The 21,387-nt window shown below is 37.1% G+C and overlaps 1 protein-coding gene across 1 annotated transcript in view; it reads left to right on the plus strand.

Annotated features, from left to right (window-relative positions):
• Positions 1–21,387, plus strand: part of LOC130047333 (twitchin-like) — a 27,077-nt gene continuing 5,690 nt past the window's right edge. Inside the window, 35 exon segments of the mRNA XM_056142018.1 lie at positions 1–293; positions 1,377–1,573; positions 2,643–2,815; positions 3,348–3,477; positions 3,789–3,993; positions 4,263–4,384; positions 4,694–4,801; positions 5,927–6,121; positions 6,213–6,317; positions 6,424–6,614; positions 7,054–7,183; positions 7,329–7,631; positions 7,883–7,994; positions 8,436–8,608; positions 8,913–9,197; positions 9,408–9,573; positions 9,925–10,079; positions 10,757–10,822; positions 10,920–11,013; positions 11,555–11,758; positions 12,554–12,695; positions 13,161–13,360; positions 14,240–14,392; positions 14,494–14,539; positions 14,978–15,055; positions 15,691–15,793; positions 15,967–16,084; positions 16,254–16,426; positions 17,394–17,445; positions 17,579–17,723; positions 18,113–18,293; positions 19,581–19,799; positions 20,021–20,154; positions 20,594–20,750; positions 20,910–21,014. Of these exon segments, the coding sequence (XP_055997993.1) occupies positions 1–293; positions 1,377–1,573; positions 2,643–2,815; positions 3,348–3,477; positions 3,789–3,993; positions 4,263–4,384; positions 4,694–4,801; positions 5,927–6,121; positions 6,213–6,317; positions 6,424–6,614; positions 7,054–7,183; positions 7,329–7,631; positions 7,883–7,994; positions 8,436–8,608; positions 8,913–9,197; positions 9,408–9,573; positions 9,925–10,079; positions 10,757–10,822; positions 10,920–11,013; positions 11,555–11,758; positions 12,554–12,695; positions 13,161–13,360; positions 14,240–14,392; positions 14,494–14,539; positions 14,978–15,055; positions 15,691–15,793; positions 15,967–16,084; positions 16,254–16,426; positions 17,394–17,445; positions 17,579–17,723; positions 18,113–18,293; positions 19,581–19,799; positions 20,021–20,154; positions 20,594–20,750; positions 20,910–21,014 (5,413 nt within the window).

Consider the following 21,387-nt stretch of genomic DNA (forward strand, 5'->3'; position numbering starts at 1 on the left):
ATGGCATCAACGACAATGAGTGCTTTGCAAAGTCTCCGAGATGAAACAATCTTCACTCAGTTTTACGAGGAAGTTGTTGAAAAAGCAAAACAGATTAACATCGATGATCCTGTTCTTCCTGGAAAACGCAAAATTCATCGTAAACTTGATGATGGGACAGCGGCACATACTTTTTCATCGTGTGCAGATATGTATAGGAAAGATTTCTACGACGCATTAGATCTGCTTTTAGCTGGCATAAAATCTAGATTTGACCAACCAGGTTACAAGCTTATGTTAATCTTGAAAACCTCGTAATTAAGGCTTGCACAGGTCACCCCCCTTCCCCGCTTTTTCATATCATAGCACCAGTGATTGGCAGTTGAAATGTAAGCTTGAACTGAACCCGTATATTTTACTGATAAAGGATGAAACCGACCCCCTCCCCCATCACGCAACTTAGGATTTTAGGTTCGGCTCGTACAGAACAACTCATTTTAGGAGGGGTGTGTGTGTATAAATTATTTTGTTTTGGCTTGTCAAGTATTTTCAGACAATTGTGAAGTCAACTTGTTCGACTCCCTATAAACCCCCACTTTGATAAACTATGCAATGAGCCTGCTTTCTACAACATAAGCACCGTTTTTCTCAACTAGGCTTCTAAAGGCCTAGTATATATCATTATATCCAATACCTCTATGATTATTCAAATTGAATAGACTAATAAATGCATTTATACAAGTATAAGTGCATGGCTCACAGTCACTGTCATGTATTTTGAAACAAAACAATACATGAACATTTCATCAGCTATCTCCCACAAACAAGACTTTTATTTACTCCTGCATTCTTATTGTTTACATAGGAAGTACATGTGCATTATGGGTAATCAAATGATTAGCAAGTGGTTAACTCGGTTAACACAGTGTTAACTAATCAATGTGTTAAATTGCTTTCGAAAAACAGAATTGAACCATTGTGTTAGCTAATCACTTGGTTAGGAGTTAACACTGCGTTAAACTTAACCACTGTGTTAAAGTTAACCAGCTTTCGAAAAACCAGGCCCGGTACATTATTTTGCTGGCTTTGTGACGTAACAATGCACTAGTACATGTGTGACGTTAGATTATCTCTTGACGTAATAAATTACTGTATGGCGTTATCAGTATATTGTTATTATCGTTAGACGTTTCACTTGTATTATGTAATTTTCAAAAAATGGATTGATTTGATACTTCACATATAGCTTTGTTATCAAGAGGGGGAAATCTCTATCGATTTAGGGGTGAAAAGGTCGCTATGGTTCTTCTTAGAAAAAGCTATTGTGCGGGAATGATCCGCATGCCTGTCGTAGTGATACTATTTTGAAAATGTGTGTTATATCAATCACATTTCAGTGGCTATCGAGTGGAGAAAAAAGACACACAGAAAGGAAGATGGGAACCAGTCAAGGATAGCATCAAGGGAAGTGAATTCACCGTTCCCAAACTGTCCGAGGGACACGACTATCACTTCAGAGTGGCAGCCGTCAATGACAATGGAGAATCTGATTTCCTCGAAACAGACATGACCATCACTGCCAAAAATCCATTTGGTAGTTTTCTCTTCTTTTTTCTGTTTTGCATAAAAAATCAAAGAAAGATATAACACTGTATTTCCAATGTAATTAGTTTACATGCTTTAAATCTCACTGAAATTTTCAGGATCATTTGATAAAGTGATTCTTTAGTTGTAGCATGTTGCAAGTGTTCATTACTAAGAATTGATTTGTCATAAGAAACTCTCCCCTAAATCACAAGAAGTTAGGGAGTTTCCCCTATACATAACTGTTCTATTGGGGAGTTTCCCTATACATAACTGTTCTATAGGGGAGTTTGCCCTATACATAATTGTGCTATTGGGGAGTTTCCCCTATACATAACTGTTCTATTGGGGAGTTTCCCCAATATATAATTGTGCTATTGGGGAGTTTCCTCTATACATAACTGTTCTTTTTGGGAGTTTCCCCATTACATAAATGTGCTATTGGGGAGTTTCCCTATACATAACTGGTCTATTGGGGAGTCCCCCTATACATAACTGTTCTATTGGGGAGTTTCCCCTATACATAACTGTTCTATTGGGGAGTTTCCCTATACATAACTGGTCTATTGGGGAGTCCCTCTATACATAACTGTTCTATTGGGGAGTTCCCCTATACATAACTGTTCATTTGGAGAGTTTCCCCTATACATAATTGTGCTATTGGGGAGTTTCCCCAATCATAACTGTTCTATTGGGTAGTCCCCTTATACATAACTGTTCTATTGGGGAGTTCCCCTATACATAACTGTTCTATTAGGAGTTTCCTCTATACATAATTGTGCTATTGGGGAGTTTCCCCTATACATAACTGTTCTATTGGGGAGTTTCCCTGTACATAACTGTTCTATTGGGTAGTCCCCCTATACATAATTGTTCTATTGGGGAGTTCCCCTATGCATAACTGTTCTATTAGGGAGTTTCCCCATGCATAACTGTTCTATTAGGAAGTTTCCCCTATATATAATTGTGCTATTGGGGAGTTTCCTCTATACATAACTGTTCTTTTGGGGAGTTTCTCCTATACCTAATTGTTCTGTTGAGGAGTTTCTACTATGCATAACTGTCCATTCTATTCACAGATGAACCATTCCCTCCCAGTCAACCCAAGTGTATTGAGCAGGACAGGGATCACATTGTCATTGCCTGGGAACCTCCGGAGAATGATGGAGGAAATCCTGTCCAGGGTTATATGGTGGAGAGGAAAGAACCCAAGTCTAACAGATGGACGCCTATCAATAGAGGACTCGTACATGTAAGTAGTCAACACACTCTTGTTGATACTGCCAGTGTGATTTAGAATTTTCTCTGTTGCTGTTTTTGATTTTGTCGATATTTAGTACTGATCATAGTTAAATGGAAGATCTGAACAAATAGATACAGTTAAACCTGTATAATCCAGCAACCTGTCTAATCTGAAACCTGTGTAATCCAACAACCTGTCTAATCTGAAAACCTGTGTAACTCAACAACCTGCCTAATCTGAAAACCTGTGTAATCCAACAACCTGTCTAATCTGAAAACCTGTGTAATCCAACAACCTGTCTAATCTGAAAACCTGTGTAATCCAACAACCTGTCTAATCTGAAAACCTGTGTAATCCAACAACCTGTCTAATCTGAAAACCTGTGTAATCCAACAACCTGTCTAATCTGAAAACCTGTGTAATCCAACACAATTGATGTCCTTCTTTAGGTTATGTTAGACAGGTGTCACTGTAATTGTTGATGAATTCGGGGTGGATATTTAGTACAGTGTTTACATGTATGACATGATTATCTCATCAGGAGTGCGAGTTTGAAGATGAGAAAGTCACAGAAGGGAAGGATTATGAATATAGAATTCGGGCAGTCAACGACGCCGGACAATCAGAACCCAGTGTGGCATGTAAACCAATCACTGCCAAACCAACCAAAGGTTAGCGTCGAGTTTTTATGTGCGTATGAACATAAATGTCATATATATTGTATATATATATATATTGTCAATTTATGTAGCTCCGTGAGGCCACGTCGAGCACTCTAGAAGATTATATCGGAGATTTATCCCAACATATATATATATATATATATATATATATATATATAATTCTAGTACTTTGAAATGTACAATATACATATATCATATCTCTCATTAATGAAATAAAGCCAAGTATAAAGGTTGATTGATTTGAAAGCAGATGGATTAAAAACCTAGTAAATACATTGATCTTTGTCATTTCTATACAGAGGCTCCGAAAGTTAACCTGGATGCCCTGTTTGGTGCTAAAGAGATCCGTGTGAAAGCTGGAGAACCCCTTACCATACCCATCGGGATTTCTGGAGCTCCAACTCCTACGTGTACCTGGAATAAAAATGGATCTCCAGTGGACAGCCGGGTAGGTATCTATAGCCACAGATTGTTGTATCTGGATCATATCCAGGGACTCCGATAGTTAGCTACAACACTATTGATACAGATACAAGGATAGTCAGTATTGTTTGAAAATTGTTCTGTGTGTCAGTTCTTGGGTCTGATCCCTTTTCCTTTAACTGCTGATGCAGTAGAGATTACCGAGATTACCTGTGAAATGACTTGAATTTTCATATTTTACAGTTATTATGATGCAGTAGAGATTACCTGTGAAATGACTTGAATTTTCATATTTTACAGTTATTATGATGCAGTAGAGATTACCTGTGAAATGACTTGAATTTTCATAGCAATGAAGAAGAGGCTAAGCTCTACATTCCGAAGTGTGAGAGAAATGATACAGGCAAATACACCATCACTGTGTCCAACCAATACGGCACGCAGACCGCCGACGTTCCCGTGGTGGTTCTAGGTGAGTTGATGCTTAATCAGGAATAAAGTAGCTGCAATAAACAAAACAAAAAAGTCAGAGAGGGCTACATTATTGCAGCTATGAATAAAGTATCCCCGGTCTTCACCTTGCAACACACCATTTACTTATTTTAAAAAAAGAGACCGTATTTATGATGTTCGAGAATTAACCATGATTTCAGTAGATTTTATGGTATCGTTTTATGATAAAGATATGGTTCAGTGGTACTGTTTTATGATAAAGATATGGTTCAGTAATTCTGTTCTACAATAAAGATATGGTTCAGTGATTCTGTTTTGTGTGTTACAGATAAGCCTGGAGAACCAGAGGGACCCATTGAGGTCACCGACTTAATGGCCGATTCCTGTAAACTCTCATGGAAACCACCTGTGGACAATGGAGGAGCTGAGGTCACAGGTAACAGATTTACACCTGTATAGTTCTAACTTTATCATAGTGTGTGAAATTACAAAAATACACATGCTATACATAAGGCATATCATTATATATGTATGAATGAAAATGCATAAAGTTTTGTTTTATGTATAACATTACAAATACATATTGATAGATGTAAAAAATGATAGTATGAAGTTAAACATTTACAGAAAATAATTTAGCTTCTTTCCATACCTCGTGTGTTTTTGTATGTCTAAGCTTATAGTTCTGTGATCCATGAAGGTCATACATTTTTTATGTGTCATGAAGTACGTAATATCTCAATGCTTCATTCTGTGACCAGTACTTAGTATCTCTAAGCTTCACTCTGTGATCAGTATGTAGTATCTCTAATCTTCACTCTGTGATCAGTACATAGTATCTCTAAGCTTCACTCTGTGATCAGTACGTAGTATCTCTAAGCTTCACTCTGTGATCAGTACGTAGTATATCTAAGCTTCATTCTGTAATCAGTACGTAGTATCTCTAAGCTTCACTCTGTGATCAGTACGTAGTATCTCTAAGCTTCACTCTGTGATCAGTACGTAGTATCTCTAAGCTTCATTCTGTGATCAGTACGTAGTATCTCTAAGCTTCATTCTGTGATCAGTACGTAGTATCTCTAAGCTTCATTCTGTGATCAGTACATAGTATCTCTAAGCTTCACTCTGTGATCGGTTCGTAGTATCTCTAAGCTTCACTCTGTGATCGCTACGTAGTATCTCTAAGCTTCACTCTGTGATCAGTACGTAGTATCTCTAAGCTTCATTCTGTGATCAGTACGTAGTATCTCTAAGCTTCACTCTGTGATCAGTACGTAGTATCTCTAAGCTTCACTCTGTGATCAGTACGTAGTATCTCTAAGCTTCACTCTGTGATCAGTACGTAGTATCTCTAAGCTTCACTCTGTAATCAGTACGTAGTATCTCTAAGCTTCACTCTGTGATCAGTACGTAGTATCTCTAAGCTTCACTCTGTGATCAGTACGTAGTATTTCTAAGCTTCACTCTGTGATCAGTACGTAGTATCTCTAAGCTTCACTCTGTGATTAGTACGTAGTATCTCTAAGCTTCATTCTGTGATTCATGTTATCCGTCTTTATAGGTTATGTTGTTGAGAAACAGGAAGAAGGCTCATCTACCTGGGAAAAGGTGACAGGACTTGGCTCTGGAACCACCATGCCTGTCAAGAACCTGAAAGAAGGCAAAAAATACAAATTCCGGGTCAAGGCAGAAAACATCTATGGAGCAGGAAAACCATTGGAAACTCTAAAACCCATTGTTGCTAAGAATCCATTTGGTAAACAATTAAGTTCTGTTTATTGTCCTGTGAATCTGTAAAATGTATCCTACTTATAAGTACATTAAACATACTTGTGTATCTTTTCCAGATACCCCTGATGCTCCTAAAAATCTCCAAATTCCTAAATATGATAAGAGATCTTGTGAATTGACATGGGAAAAACCAGAATTTGACGGAGGAAATCCGATCACGGGTAAGAATAGTCAAATAATAACCATGTTACTGTGGAGTTTCCCATCGTCAGGAAGGTCTGCTCATAATTACTTTATTCTTGCTATACGTATATTACTTCACTGCAGGATACACTATAGAGAAGAGAAGTAGGGGAGGCGACTGGGCTCAGGTCAACAACTTCCCCATCAAGGAACCGAAGTTTACTGTAATGGGTCTCCAGGAGGGAACTGTAGTAGAGTTCAGAGTGGCAGCAGTCAACGATGGAGGACCAGGAAAATTCAGCAAGGCAACACCCCCACATCAAGTCAGGGACCAAGTCTGTAAGTACCGGCCCTACAACACCCCCACATCAAGTCTGTAAGTACTGGCCCTACAACACCCCCACATCAAGTCTGTAAGTACTGGCCCTACAACACCCCCACATCAAGTCTGTAAGTACCGGCCCTCCAACACCCCCACATCAAGTCAGAGACCAAGTCTGTAAGTACTGGCCCTACAACACTCCCACATCAAGTCTGTAAATACCAGCCCTACAACACCCCCACATCAAGTCTGTAAGTACCGGCCCTCCAACACCCCCACATCAAGTCTATAAGTACTGGCCCTACAACACCCCCACATCAAGTCAGGGACCAAGTCTGTAAGTATATGTAGCAGATAATCTCATGACAAGATAGAAATGCAACAAATTTATTGATTTTATTAATCAGAAGAAGAAAAACGATACATTCATTCTTCTGTAATATGTTACACAGGACACTCACCAAGACGTACAAGGTCTGTATGAAAATGAGAAGTACTTGTTCAGGATCATGGCAGTGAACCAGCATGGACAGTCTGAACCCCTGCAAGCTGAGAATCCAATCGTAGCTAAAATGCCATTTGGTAAGGGAAGCTTATTGAACAGATTTTGGCTCTGAATAAAAGCATGGAGTGTATGATACGTTGCCAAGTATTCATGCAATGAAGATGTTATTTCAACATATTATGGAACGCCATCAATACATGTACTATACATTACTATTTTTAGATGCTCCGGAATCCCCTGGCATTCCTGAGGTCACCGAGGTGGGTGGAGACTTTGTCAGCCTTAAATGGGAGAGACCAAAATCTGATGGTGGTGGAAAGATCAAATCCTTCTGGGTCGACAAGCGTGAGCACGGAACGGACAACTGGCACCGTGTCAACCTCAACCCTTGTCTTACAAACATGATCAATATTCCAAACCTGATTGAGGATCGCAGATACGAATTTAGAGTGTTTGCTGAGAATGAGGCAGGAATGAGCAAACCGTCTTTGGCTTCCACCAGTGTCAAGATCAAGGATCCTAATGGTATAGTTCTCCATGATCCTTTGAAGAGGGTCTTTTTAAGTTTTGATAGTAAATGTCAGAAAGATATCGAGCGCTCATGTTTTAAAATGTACGTTGAACAGACATTTTCTCTTTGTTATTTATTAAATTTTCAGTCAACCAAATAAACTTTTGACTATGGTACTTACATTTTGAGCCGCATAGTGGAGTATTTCAGAGTTTATTCATGCAATTACAAAACATGTTATACAAAATGATTTATTTTCTCGTAGCTGCTATTGCTCCAGAAATTACACAAAGTCTCCGAGACGTTCAGACAGTGGCTGGTAAGAATGCTACGTTTGAACTGGAAGTCACTGGCAATCCCAGACCAGAGGTACAATGGTGAGTAACAAAAGTCTGATACGATATTGTTTCAAATTTGGAGGGGCGAGAAAAATTGTTCTATATTTATCTTTTAATGTAGCTTGTGTAAATATTCATAATTCAATGATATGCAGTAAAAATGCGCTTATAACACATGCTTGTATCAAATTCATGCTTATTCCAAAGTGATATTTATTCCCTTATGAGTAGAAAATAACGAAAATTTTAATGGATATAATAAAGTTTGGTTACAAAGAACTGTTTTCCACTGGCCTTAGAGGTTCACTATAATTGTGTTTTACTGTATTGAGTTTCAGAAAACAGCTAGTTATATATCCACATGTAAATGTTATATCTTACTAGAATAAGGGAATTTTTGTAAATACTCGCCAATGTTTAGTTAAGACAGTCCGATGTTTAGTTAAGACAGTCTGATGTAGCCCTTTTATCCATTGTTAGGTACAAAGGATCGAGAGAAATCTTTGAGGACAAGAAGTTTGAGATCATTGAAGAAGGAAATCTTCACATGTTGTGTATCAAGGATGTGTTTGGTGAAGATGCTGACGAATATTCTGTTAAGGTCTTCAACAAAGGTGGATCTAAAGTTTCTAGAGCCAATTTGAACATCAGAGGTAAGCCCAAAACTCCCCGTATGACTTGTTACAGTGTGTGTCTCTGCACTGTAAATCATGTTTTAGTCATGATACCTTCATTTTTGTGTAAATTTACAAGGTGGCCATAACATAAAAAATGGCTGGGTTATGGAGTGGTGAATAAATTGAACATTCACAAGGAATTTTTTTTATCTTGCTAATAAGTCTGACATGGCAAGATTGCAATTAGTTATTTACATGTACAGAAAGCTTTTCAAGTGGAACAATTCTCCCTGGAATGAAAATTTGAATGTTACATTCTACAACTTACTCTTATCTACAGCTCCACCCAAAATCAACGTGCCATCTAGATTCAAGGACGTTAGCACATTTGAGAAGGGAGAACCTGTCGTTATGAAAATTCCATTCACTGGCAATCCTAAACCAACCGTCAAGTGGTTCCGAGATGGAGAGGAGATTAAGGGCCGTAACTATGTCCAGGAAGTAACTGATCGCCATGCTATTCTGACCATCAAGGAGGCTAACAAAGGAAATGATGGTCCTTACAGACTGGCCCTGGAGAATGACCTGGGAACAGACTCCGCCATCATCAAGATTCAGGTCAACGGTGAGTTGGGTTTAATAATTATGTAATGGTGTTTTATGAATACCATCAGCTTTTTAAGTACCTTTATTTTTTGTTTTAAAAAAAGAATAAATTAGAAACCAGCAATAATTGAGGATAAACCTCAGATTTGAATTTGCAGATAACTGTTAATGAGATAAATATTCTGGATAACCTGCCGGTACTATTTTGTTGCTTTTGTGTGGGTTTTAGATCGCCCTGATCCTCCACGCTTCCCAGTGGTGGAGAACATCAGAAGCGACTCCGTGGTTCTCTCATGGAAGGCACCACTGAATGATGGTGGAAGTTTCATCACCGGTTACGACATCGAGAAGTGTGAACCTCCAGGATCTAACTGGGTCCGGGTGGCCAACACTAGGTACGTGGATTTCTATATTCTTATTTCACAGAATCCAATGGCATTTCACAAAATCCAATGGCAAATAAAAAAATCCAGAAGCAGTTCACAAAATTTAATATCATACACTAAATGCTACATTGTTCATGTATGTGTTGTGGGAATTTTTCAAAATGTTGTCTTTTAAAGTGCCGTGTTTGCTTTTTGGGGAAAGTATATATATAAACATATTTTTATCACTGCAGTGTTTCATTATCCAATATCAGGTATTCTTGAATCAATGATAAATGGACAAATAGAAAACTGTTCTTGTAACGTGTAATTCATCTCCATTATTCCGCTTAACTTACACTGATATTGTTTGTGTTTAAGGATGACCTTCCATAACATCCAGAGTTTGACTTCTGGAAAGGAATATCAATTCCGGGTCATCGCTGATAACTTCTACGGCAAAAGTGACGCTTGTGAGCCGACCTCCACTATCTGTACCGAAGACTCAGAGGCCAGCAAGAGGAAGAAATTAGAAGGTAGTGAATTCCACCCCTCTGTTTTAGAACTTGGATAGGAAAATATGTTTAGTATTATTTTCGCTAGTTTTATTTTTGCTCCAATGTGGAAGAAAGAAAATTTGTGAAATATATAGCACAACACATCTGTTAACCATTTATTCTAATGCAACTGTTTTGTAATCTGCATTTTGATTGGCTAATGCACTGAAGTTTGAGGCAGTTAAACAAGCATGAAAAAAACGGAAAGCTTTGATTATGACAACATAGTGAAATAATTCAAAAACATAATGTCAAACATAATGAAGCATTTCATAATGTATTTTATAAAGCAAAAAAGCCAAACTGAATGAAATAAAAAGTAAACATAAAGCAAAATGTGGAGTTGCATTGAAATGGGAATAACTGTCTTCTCATTTGTTTGTGACCATTAATGCTGATTTAATGTCCGCTAACATCTGTTTTACCTGCTCCACCAACAATTCCTCGGTAAAACTGAGAAGATAGTTCTTTCCTAAGTACCACAAAGAGGCATATTTTCAGCTAAATGAGGAAGAATTCATTGAAGGAGCTAGGAGATTTGTTTTTACAAGAATTATTTTTTAAACTGTTGTTAAAGATTATATTGTTAAATAATAATTTTACAGGCAAAAGATAATATATTGTATATTAGAATGTGACATCATTTGTCTTTACAGATGAAATGGGAAGAAAAGTCCGCGGAAAATATGATGGTCCTAAGATTAATGACTACGACAAATTCTGTAAGTAAAAAAATATTATTGTACTATGGGAAAATAAGAGTGGACTTAAGGGAACCAGTGTTGACGTGTGTGTGCTTTATGTTGCTGTGTTTTACAGATGAGAACTTGTGGAAGAAGTATGTCCCCCAGCCGGTGCAGGTCAGAACAGACAATGTGTACGACCATTGCGACATTCTTGCGGAACTGGGCAGGTAATGTACAACATTTACCCTCACTGAATCTTTTTTCTTACATTTCTTTTGAAATTGACATTGCTTTTATCATGAGATAAATACGTGTTTGTTGCAAACTAGTTCGATCCGGTTTTCTCTTACCACCTGTCTGCAAAATCATTACCAAACATGGAGTGTCATCAAGGTCAAAGGGTGCATTTGCTGTTCCATTTAACGTAACAAATGGGTCAATCTCATGATATTTTAAATCTTAATTCTAGTTTGTATTTTTAAATAATACATAATAATATAAATATAAACAATAAAATGTCTTTCTTTGTTGTTTCATCGGGCGATGAAAGTAGCAATCATTGCAGAAAAAAATTGTATAACCCTTATTAACCCGCTTATGCGGGTTATGCATTTTTTCTGCAATGCTAGCTACCTTCATCACCCAATGAAACAACAAAGAAAGCATTTTATTGTTAAATAACACATCCGCTCTCAGTCATCTGAATGGCTGTCAGAAACAACATCTAAACCAGCTGCAGTTTTCCTAACGTAGAGTCTTGTTTTACAGTGGTGCTTTTGGCGTTGTCCATCGTTGTGTTGAGAAGGCCACCGGACGAGTGTTTGTGGCCAAATTTATCAATACTCCCTATCCACTGGACAAGGCCACTGTCAAAAACGAGATCAACATCATGAACCATCTTCATCATCCAAAACTCCTCCAACTCAAAGACGCTTTTGAGGATCGCCATGAAATGATCCTTATTTTAGAATTGTAAGTTATATTTTGATATTTACATTTCCAACTGTTTTCTCTGTGATAACCCTTTGAAATTCCAATGTGTTGATTTTCCAACAAGTAAATTTCTCACTTGCATGCAACATGAAAATTCAGTGGGCGGGAACTATGGAAATTAACATGGAATGCCATGTGTAATTCAATTTTTATTAGGCAGTATTTTTGATGTGCCGATTTTATATCACTATCTTCATTTCAAATTAGATATAAGGAATCACTGTATAGTTTGTTGGGTATACATGTATGAAGTGATAATTCATGCGTAACGGCTTCACAACGAACTAGACGGTGATTCCTTGAATATTGTGAGGCAAGAAAACATATAGTAAGTGTGTATCAAATCAAGTCAGGCAGAGATACAAGTATAACATAGGTAATGTACAGTAGTTTATGTTGGGAGAACTGATGTCAAATATTCAGACATGCCTGAATGATTTCAGTTCGTCAGGAGGAGAGTTGTTTGATAGAATTGCCTGAATGATTTCAGTTTGTCAGGAGGAGAGTTGTTTGATAGAATTGCCTGAATGATTTCAGTTTGTCGGGAGGAGAGTTGTTTGATAGAATTGCCTGAATGATTTCAGTTTGTCGGGAGGAGAGTTGTTTTTGATAGAATTGCCTGAATGATTTCAGTTTGTCGGGAGGAGAGTTGTTTGATAGAATTGCCTGAATGATTTCAGTTTGTTGGGAGGAGAGTTGTTTGATAGAATTGCCTGAATGATTTCAGTTTGTTGGGAGGAGAGTTGTTTGATAGAATTGCCTGAATGATTTCAGTTTGTCGGGAGGAGAGTTGTTTGATAGAATTGCTGCCGAGGATTACAAGATGACGGAGGCCGAGGTCATTAACTACATGAGACAGGTCTGTGAAGGTCTCAAACACATGCACGAAAACAGCATCGTCCACCTCGATGTCAAGGTAAGTCACCACCGCAAATTTGATTACGTAACGTGATACATCGCAAATCTAACTACATCACATCTGTGATACATCACAAATCTAATTACGTAACATTTGTGATACATGTACAGTAAAACACAGTTATAGCAAACATCCAGGACCAGCAAAAAAAAAAAAAAGAACAGTTCGTTATAACCAAACTTTGTTATATCTTAAAGATTTCTCGTTATTTTCCTCTCATAGGGGAATAACTATTACTGTGCAATAAGTATAAAATCATTATAAGTGTGTTTGTTAGAAGCATGTTTCACTGTATTTACAAGTAAGTCTTGTTGGCCAAGTTACGTCAATAAATGTTGTATTTTGTGACTCAATGCTTTTATGTGAAATGTGCAGTGATGAAGAAACTTTATATTGTAATTTGTAGGAGAATTGACAAAAATCATGTCACATTTTATTAGAATTTCCCTTTGTTAATTGTAGCCTGAAAATGTTATGTGTGATACGAAGAAATCCAACAATGTGAAGATGATTGACTTTGGTTTGGCCACCAAACTGAACCCTGACGAGATTGTCAAGGTCACTACAGCTACTGCCGAGTTTGCTGCCCCTGAGATCGTGGATTCGGAACCCATAGGTTTCTACACAGACATGTGGGCTGTGGGAGTCCTGGCTTACGTACTGTAAGTAAATTGGATTTAAGAGAAAAATAACTACATGTAGTAATATACTAGAACTATATATACAGTCAAACCTCTTTATCTCGAACTTGGTGGGGCTGAGAAAAATTTATATTCTAGGTTTTGAAATATTGAAGCTAAGTTACATAAGAAAATGTAGTTGGGACTTCCAACTTACAAACTGCCGCAGTGGTCTAGAGGTACAGCGTTTGCCCCACATGCGGAAGGTCGGGGTTTGAATCTTGGCCACGACAGACGTAAGTCATTAAAACAGGTAGTGACAGTTCCATCGCCAAACGTTCGGCATCAGGTGTGAATGTCACAGGTCCTTGGAGATTACCTTAAAAACGGATGATCCGTGTTACAGTAAGTGTGGCAAGCTAAAGAACCCTCACTGCTTAATGGCCGTAAGTGCCGAGCATAGGCCTAACTTTGAAGCCCTTCACTGGTATTGGTGACGTCTCCATATGAGTGAAAAATTCTCACGAGGGACGTTAAACATGATACAATCAATCAATCCACCTTACAAAATGTACTTCCACATATCCATGGATTCAAGAAATCAATGTTTTAGATACTGAAGTTCAACTGTAGTTCACATACCAGTAATGTCTTTTTCAATCTTCCCATATGAGCAAGAGATATTAAACACAGGTTGTTGTTTTTTTTTTGTCCCTCTGTTTGTTTGAAATGATTAAATGCTGCCTTGTTCAGGTTGAAATGATTAAAATGCTGCCTTGTTCAGGTTAAAATGATTAAATGCTGTCTTGTTCAGGTTAAAATGATTAAATGCTGTCTTGTTCAGTTTGAAATGATTAAATGCTGTCTTGTTCAGGTTGAAATGTTGTTCAGGTTAAAATGATTAAAAACTGTCTTGTTCAGATTGAGTGGGTTATCTCCCTTCGCTGGAGAGGACGATTAGGAAACTCTCCAGAATGTCGGCCGCTGTGATTAGGAGTTTGCAGAGGAGGCATTCTCATCCGTCTCTCCTGAGGCAAAAGACTTCATCAGGAGACTCCTCATCAGGAGACCACAGTAAGTCTACCTAAGGTCATTCTTCCAAGAAATAAACAGAATTTTATTGTCGAGATTTAAGTGTCTATCTTTGAGGTAATGTTGATGATATTTTTTACCAGGGAAAGAATGACAGTTCACGATTGTCTAGACCATTCATGGCTGAAGGTAAATCTTAAGTTGGATACTTGCTCGTTCAGTTTATAGTGTTGAAATTTAAATAGAAAATATAAACCTCAGGCATCAAGCAAATACATTTACACATACATTGTACATAAATTTAAGTTATGCATTATATTGAATCCTTCAACTTAACTAATTTTGCCTGCACTCAAGCTTTTCTAAAATAAAATTTGTGATGAAATTGTCAGTTTTCATTCAGAGATCACACTAATGTTATGCATGATAGTGATTTACTGTGCACTTTGTAGTCATTGGACTTTCAATGTAATGAGAAAAAAGCACACATATTTGACCAATCTGAAGGGACAAGCACACACAACATTTTACTTTGTTTCGAGGCGTAAGTCTTCTGATTTACATGCAGGAAGAGAGTGTCCTTCCCGTGCCTGTAATTTATATGTAACATTTCACTGTTTGTCGCAGGGTGATCTCAGCAGTAGAACAACCAGAATTCCATCCAGCCGCTATGATAAGATCAGAGCCAGAATCAAGGAAAGATATGTAAGTAAGAGGAAAGATATGTAAGTCAGAGGAAAGATGTGTAAGTCAGACAGAGGAAAGATATGTAAGTCAGACAGAGGAGAGATATGTAAGTCAGACAGGGGAAAGATATGTAAGTCAAACAGAGGAAAGATATGTAAGTCAGAGGAAAGATATGTAAGTCAAACAGAGTAAAGATATGTAAGTCAGATGAAAGATATGTAAGTCAGAGGAAAGATATGTAAGTCAAACAGAGGAAAGATATGTAAGTCAGAGGAAAGATATGTAAGTCAGACAGAGGAAAGATATGTAAGTCAGAGGAAAGATATGTAAGTCAGACAGAGGAGAGATATGTAAGTCAGACAGAGGAAAGATATGTAAGTCAAACAGAGGAAAGATATGTAAGTCAGACAGAGGAAAGATATGTAAGTCAGTAAGAGGAAAGACGTTAGGAAGACTGGGAATATTTCTCTTAATACATACATGTATATATTAAGTCAGTTAAAGAGTCTAAGTAAGCTGTCAGTGATGAGACTGAGAAATTAGACAAAATTAATTGATGAGACTGAGGAATATTTCTTCTGATGCATGTAGCTGACAAGCCAAAGTAAATTGTATGAATGAAATTGTCTGAATCAATGCTATTTTGTTTACAGGCTGACTGGCCACACCCTATGCCAGCCATTGGCCGCTTGGCTAACCTCAGCTCTCTCAGGAAACACCGTCCAAAGGAATACTCTATCTATGATGCCTACTTTGGTAATTTTTTTCTGTAATTCCAGTTCAAAATTGTTTAATACAGATGCATTTAAGGATCTAATTGTATGTTGTATTTTAGGGGATTCAATATACTTGATTTCCGTATGAATTTTATAAAGGGATTGGAGAAGTAAAGGTCTCTCTGTACACTGCATGTCTTTTGAATTATACAGATCGTAAGGAAGCTGCTCCGAGGTTCATCAGACGTCCCAGAAACACCTTGGTGGGAGAAGGAAACATTGCTAAGTTAGACTGCAGAATCATTGCTGCCTCGGCTCCGATCGTCACTTGGTGAGTCCAGAACACTACTCATATTCACATGTATCGCAAGCTTTTAAACCAAGTTTCTAGCTCTCAAAAGAATTGGATTCTTTTGATGATATTGAATGTGATGGGTTTTTTCCTGACTTTCAGACGTTTTGATGATATTGAATGTGATGTTTTTTTTCCTGACTTTCAGGCGTTTTGATGGCGGGGTACTCACTCAGAGTGTGAAGTACATGCAGAAATACATGGGTACAGAGTACGAGCTAAAGGTCAGTCGGTGCAAGAAGGAGGACGCTGGAACTTACACAGTAGTTGCAGAGAATTCCTTTGGAAAACGTGAAGAGAAGGCTTCCCTCAAAGTGGAACGTAAGTCAAACATTTGTTTAAAAAATTTGATTATATGTAAACCATGTTATGAGGGATGTGAAATGGTTTCTGTTTAGTCCATGGTTTGTAAAATCTAAATAACCCTAAAGCACATTATACTCTGATTTCATGGTTTGTTATTAAAGCTTCATTCTGTAAGTGATATTTATAGAGTTTTCTTAATGTCGAATAATACAATACAATACAATGATTTGTGTAGCGCCAAATTCAGCAAGTTACCCTAAGGCGCTTAACAGCATAAAATGACGGACATAACTGTACACAAGCAAAACCACATGACATGCAGGCTGTCCAGCGGCCCTAAAATTCCTGAAAAAATCCTTCTTCTTTTTTTTTTAGTTTCCGTAAAAAATGTTAATTTTGAGGGGAAATCCTAAAAAAGCCCTAATTTTCCCTGTCATTTTCTATTTTTAAAAATATATTTCTATTCTAGCAATTTTGAAAATGCATTCAAACTAAATATGGCCAGTAAATCCATTTGTCAAACTGTTTATTGCCTGTGACTTTGTGACAAAGATGTGACTATTAAGGTTATAGTCAATAATAGCTGGAAGACGCCCTTCCCGCATGGAGAGTATTTTTTGTGAGTTTCTTTATTGTCAATATTGCGAAAGAAAGACAATTTAACTGTCTAAAACTGCCCTAATTTAGTTAGGAAATTCCTAATTTTAGCCCTAAAGTTTCGTAATTTTAGCCCTAAAATTAGCCCCTTATGTTTTGTCAGAAAGTGCTGGACATGGGGTAAAATGGAATGGAAAACATTACTATATTAACATTACACAGATAAACATGTAGAAAATAATACCATATTATAATACCATATTTATATAGCACCCTTTTCATACACTATATACACTCAAAGGTGCTTAAATTGAAAATGAGCATTATGGAAGCATAAAAAGTAGCCGTGAGCATTGATATGCATTGTTGATGTTTGACATTGTAGCTGCTCCAAAGAGGGAGGTAACTCTGAGTCGAGAAACTACATCCATGCGAAGGTAAGGACAAGTTTTGTCAACAGCTTGGTACAGTTTACAATTTCAAAAACAATCTATAAGAATCACAGTGAGTTAGCTGAAATGAAAATTTACTGTGAAAATGGTGCAATATAAATCTGGGTTTTGTCCATAGATCCAGACCTCCATCCATGATGAGAGAAATTGAGAAACCCAAAGAGGAACGTCCAGACTTTAATTTTGGTCTACGTCCTCGTCTAATCCAGGCCGGACAAGAATTCAAACTCATCTGTTGTGTTCAGTGTACGCCCACACCAAAGGTAGAGAATTCAAACTCATCTGTTGTGTTCAGTTTACGCCCACGCCAAAGGTAGAGAATTCAAACTCATCTGTTGTGTTCAGTTTACGCCCACGCCAAAGGTAGAGAATTCAAACTCATCTGTTGTGTTCAGTTTACGCCCACGCCAAAGGTAGAGAATTCAAACTCATCTGTTGTGTTCAGTTTACGCCCACGCCAAAGGTAGAGAATTCAAACTCATCTGTTGTGTTCAGTTTACGCCCACGCCAAAGGATTCAGTTGTAATATATGTGGAATGTATTGGGTATTTGATAATTTCTGTTCTATGTGTTAGAATGTATTGGGTATTTGATAATTTCTGTTCTATGTGTTAGAATGTATTGGGTATTTCTTAACTCTGATGTATTTCAGGTCACCTGGACAAAAGATGGTCGTGAAATCACTCACAATGACCACTACATGTGCCAGTATTCCAGCGGTGTATGTACAATGGAGGTGCAGAATGCACTCGTGTCGGATACAGGAACTTACAAATGTGTCGCCGTAAATGAACTCGGAACTGAAGAAACATCCAGCTATGTTGTCGTAGAAGGTGAGGATTGAAATTGACAAGAGATTGATATCTTTAAAAATTTGAATATTCACAATCTGACATTTATAATCAATTAATGAATTTTCCGTAAATATGAAATTAGAGGGGATATGTATTCCAAGAAACATGTGAAATTTGTAATGTCAAACAAGACAATACAATGAGTTGAAGCATGGGTTTGTTTTTGTTGTGCAGGGGTTGACAGGAAAGGTATTATTAATAGAGTTGGTAGTGGTTCAACACCATAGTTAGTGTTAGAGCACAATTAGTAACCTATATACACATGTGTATATTTACATTCAATGACAATCATGGATGTGGACAAATGGATACCCATTTTATAATACCCAACTACACTGCCACCATAAATATCGAGTATACACTTCACGCACAGCTGTCTATTTAAATATTGAGTTCTACACTCCATTTCAATCCCTTCAAAGTGGAGATTCATCAATGAAAAGTGATTTTAGTGTAGTCTAACTTTGACTCAAAACATTAATCTGTGATATTGTATAAATTGTTAACATGTTATCACATACTTTCTGTGTCTGTAAAATGTATAGCTCTGTTAGTACCAACGTACAGTGTATTCTACGAAATGGACAGCTGGTTTTGTGTGCCGATATTTATCATGAGTTGTGTTTACGATGTGCACAGATAGTTGTTTTAGCATTACTTTAATGGTTTATTAGTCAATTAAATATTAGAATCATTACATTATTTACCAGTTATTATGCCATGGGAAGTCGTGTCAATTAACAAAGTCCTGGACTGTCTCTTCATAGATATATAATTATTTTAGTTCACTGTAGATTTACAGACAAATATGTGTCTAATGTGTGTATGTTTGTGTGTGTTGTCCTGTTTGTAATTAAGAAATAAGACTTTATTTCTTTAACTTCATTGGGATATGAAATGCAATTGGTCATGTGATTTGATCTGATACCTCCCAAATGAAGTTATAGAAATAATATCTTATTAACATTTTTTGTTAATGTGGAATAAAAATTCATATCTACTATGATTTGAAATTCTGAAATTGTCATTGCGTAGCATTACTAAACTGTGACATCATAATTATGTCAATTCATTATGATGCCACACCACAATTACCTTGTGTCACGTGACCATTTGATGCTCACAACAACCTTGGAGTAACATGACATCCTGGAAAACATTTGTAAATGTGTGAATATTTTCGTATTTTGTCCATTACAGTATTATTTAATTGAATTTTTAAAGATTTTATCATAGTACTATAATGACCCAAAAAATCTCTTTCAGATCGAGCTCATGAAGGAGTGGATTTGAGGAAAAGTGGCAAATCCCGCAGCGTACGCCAGACGAAATCTGGTTACAGTAGTCGATATGAAGATTCTAGCTACAACGAGTCTTCTTATTCCTCCTCCTCAAAAACTAGTCGCTCCTCGAGGAAATATACCGAAGAAACAGTAGAGGACAGCTCCTATTCTTCCCGACAATCTGACCGATCACAGAGGAAAAGTGAGTTCATTATTCACCCTGTAAACAAAGAAAAGGTGTGTCAGAATATACATGCGATAGTTGATTAATATCATTCAAGGTCTTATATTTCATTTTATGTTGACCAATAGTGCTAGGAAATAACTTGCAATCTTTACAATGTACTATAGGTATAAAATAAAAAAAATAAAAAAAGGTTCTTTTTCATCTTTTTTTAAAATATGATTTTGACAATTTTACAGAGAGGGAGGAAGTAGCCCCTAATTTCACACAGAATCTGTCCCCAGAAATTCTTAGGGAAGGAGATCGCTTAAAGCTGACCTGTTCTTTTAAAGGAACACCTGATCCAGACATTGAGTGGTACTTCAATGGACAGGTATCAAAACTCTCAAGAGTTATGTGCCCGCTTAATTATTTTTCTCTGTAAAAGATATTCATAGAGCAATAAAAATTTTACAGTACATATATGCATACTGTATTTTTACTTATTTTAACGGATTCAAATTTTAGCGGCCTTGGCAGTGAAGCAGGTGTGCTAATTCAAAGTTGTGCTGAAATATAAAATTCTTTATTTATCCATTCTCAAATATAGAAGAACTGCTTAATCATGATTATGCCAAATAGTGCATCAGCAGCGACTTCACTCAATTTTAAATACACTAAAAGACGTAAACATAGAATATGATATGTAACAAATTTCACTTGAATGTATAAATTTTTTTTTTAAATATCTTGAATTGGTGTTTGTGTTTTGTTTTTGATTTTTTAGAATTGATTTATGTTTTTATTTTATTTATTTATTTCGTTGTCGTTAGCTTTTAAAGGGTGACAGTTCCGTGAAGATCAGGAGCCTTGGTGACAGCTGTTCCCTGGAGATCAGGGAGGTTACTGTGGATGATGAAGGATCATATACGTGTAAAGCCATTAACTCAGCGGGAGTAGCCTCCACTAAAGCTAGTGTACAAGTCACTGGTGGGTAGAGTCATGCCCTCCATCTAACCAGAATTTTCTCTGTAATCCATGACCAAACAAAAACATGTGCATGATGTTGATGGAATGTGTTGGACAAGCACTCCTTGTTCCCTCTCAAACTGTATTCTGTGATGCACTGATCTACAATTTTCTTTACAGCCAAGCCGCAAGAGAAATTAGCTGACCCACCCCGCTTTATTACCCATCCCTTAGGTCTTAGGTTAAATGATGGTGACCCTGCCACATTAGAATGTCAGATTTCAGGTACAATTTACAGAAATTAGGATTTTAATGAAATTTACAGTAAACATGACTAAATCACAAGATAAAAAGCAAATGCAGATATAGTAGGAAGTTGCGATATCCATTGCTGAATTGCTGTATTGAAGCCTCACCTGAGAAAACCCTTTTCCTTCCCTGTTTGAAATTTTCCTCCAATATACCTTGCACTGGTATGTTACTTTCCTAAAGTTTTCCTACAAATCATCATTGGTGCTGTAGAAGTTCAAACCAAAAAGTTTAGAGAGGATCTTTCATGAACAGATTACATGGCCAGAAAATTCAAGCAGATGAGGAAAAGTGGTTTTGCAATGGTGAGGAAGATAGTGCAGTTGTCTGTAGGTCGCTAAATGGTGAG

The sequence above is a fragment of the Ostrea edulis genome, chromosome 6, assembly GCF_947568905.1.
Source record: "Ostrea edulis chromosome 6, xbOstEdul1.1, whole genome shotgun sequence".
Classification (NCBI taxonomy): domain Eukaryota; kingdom Metazoa; phylum Mollusca; class Bivalvia; order Ostreida; family Ostreidae; genus Ostrea; species Ostrea edulis.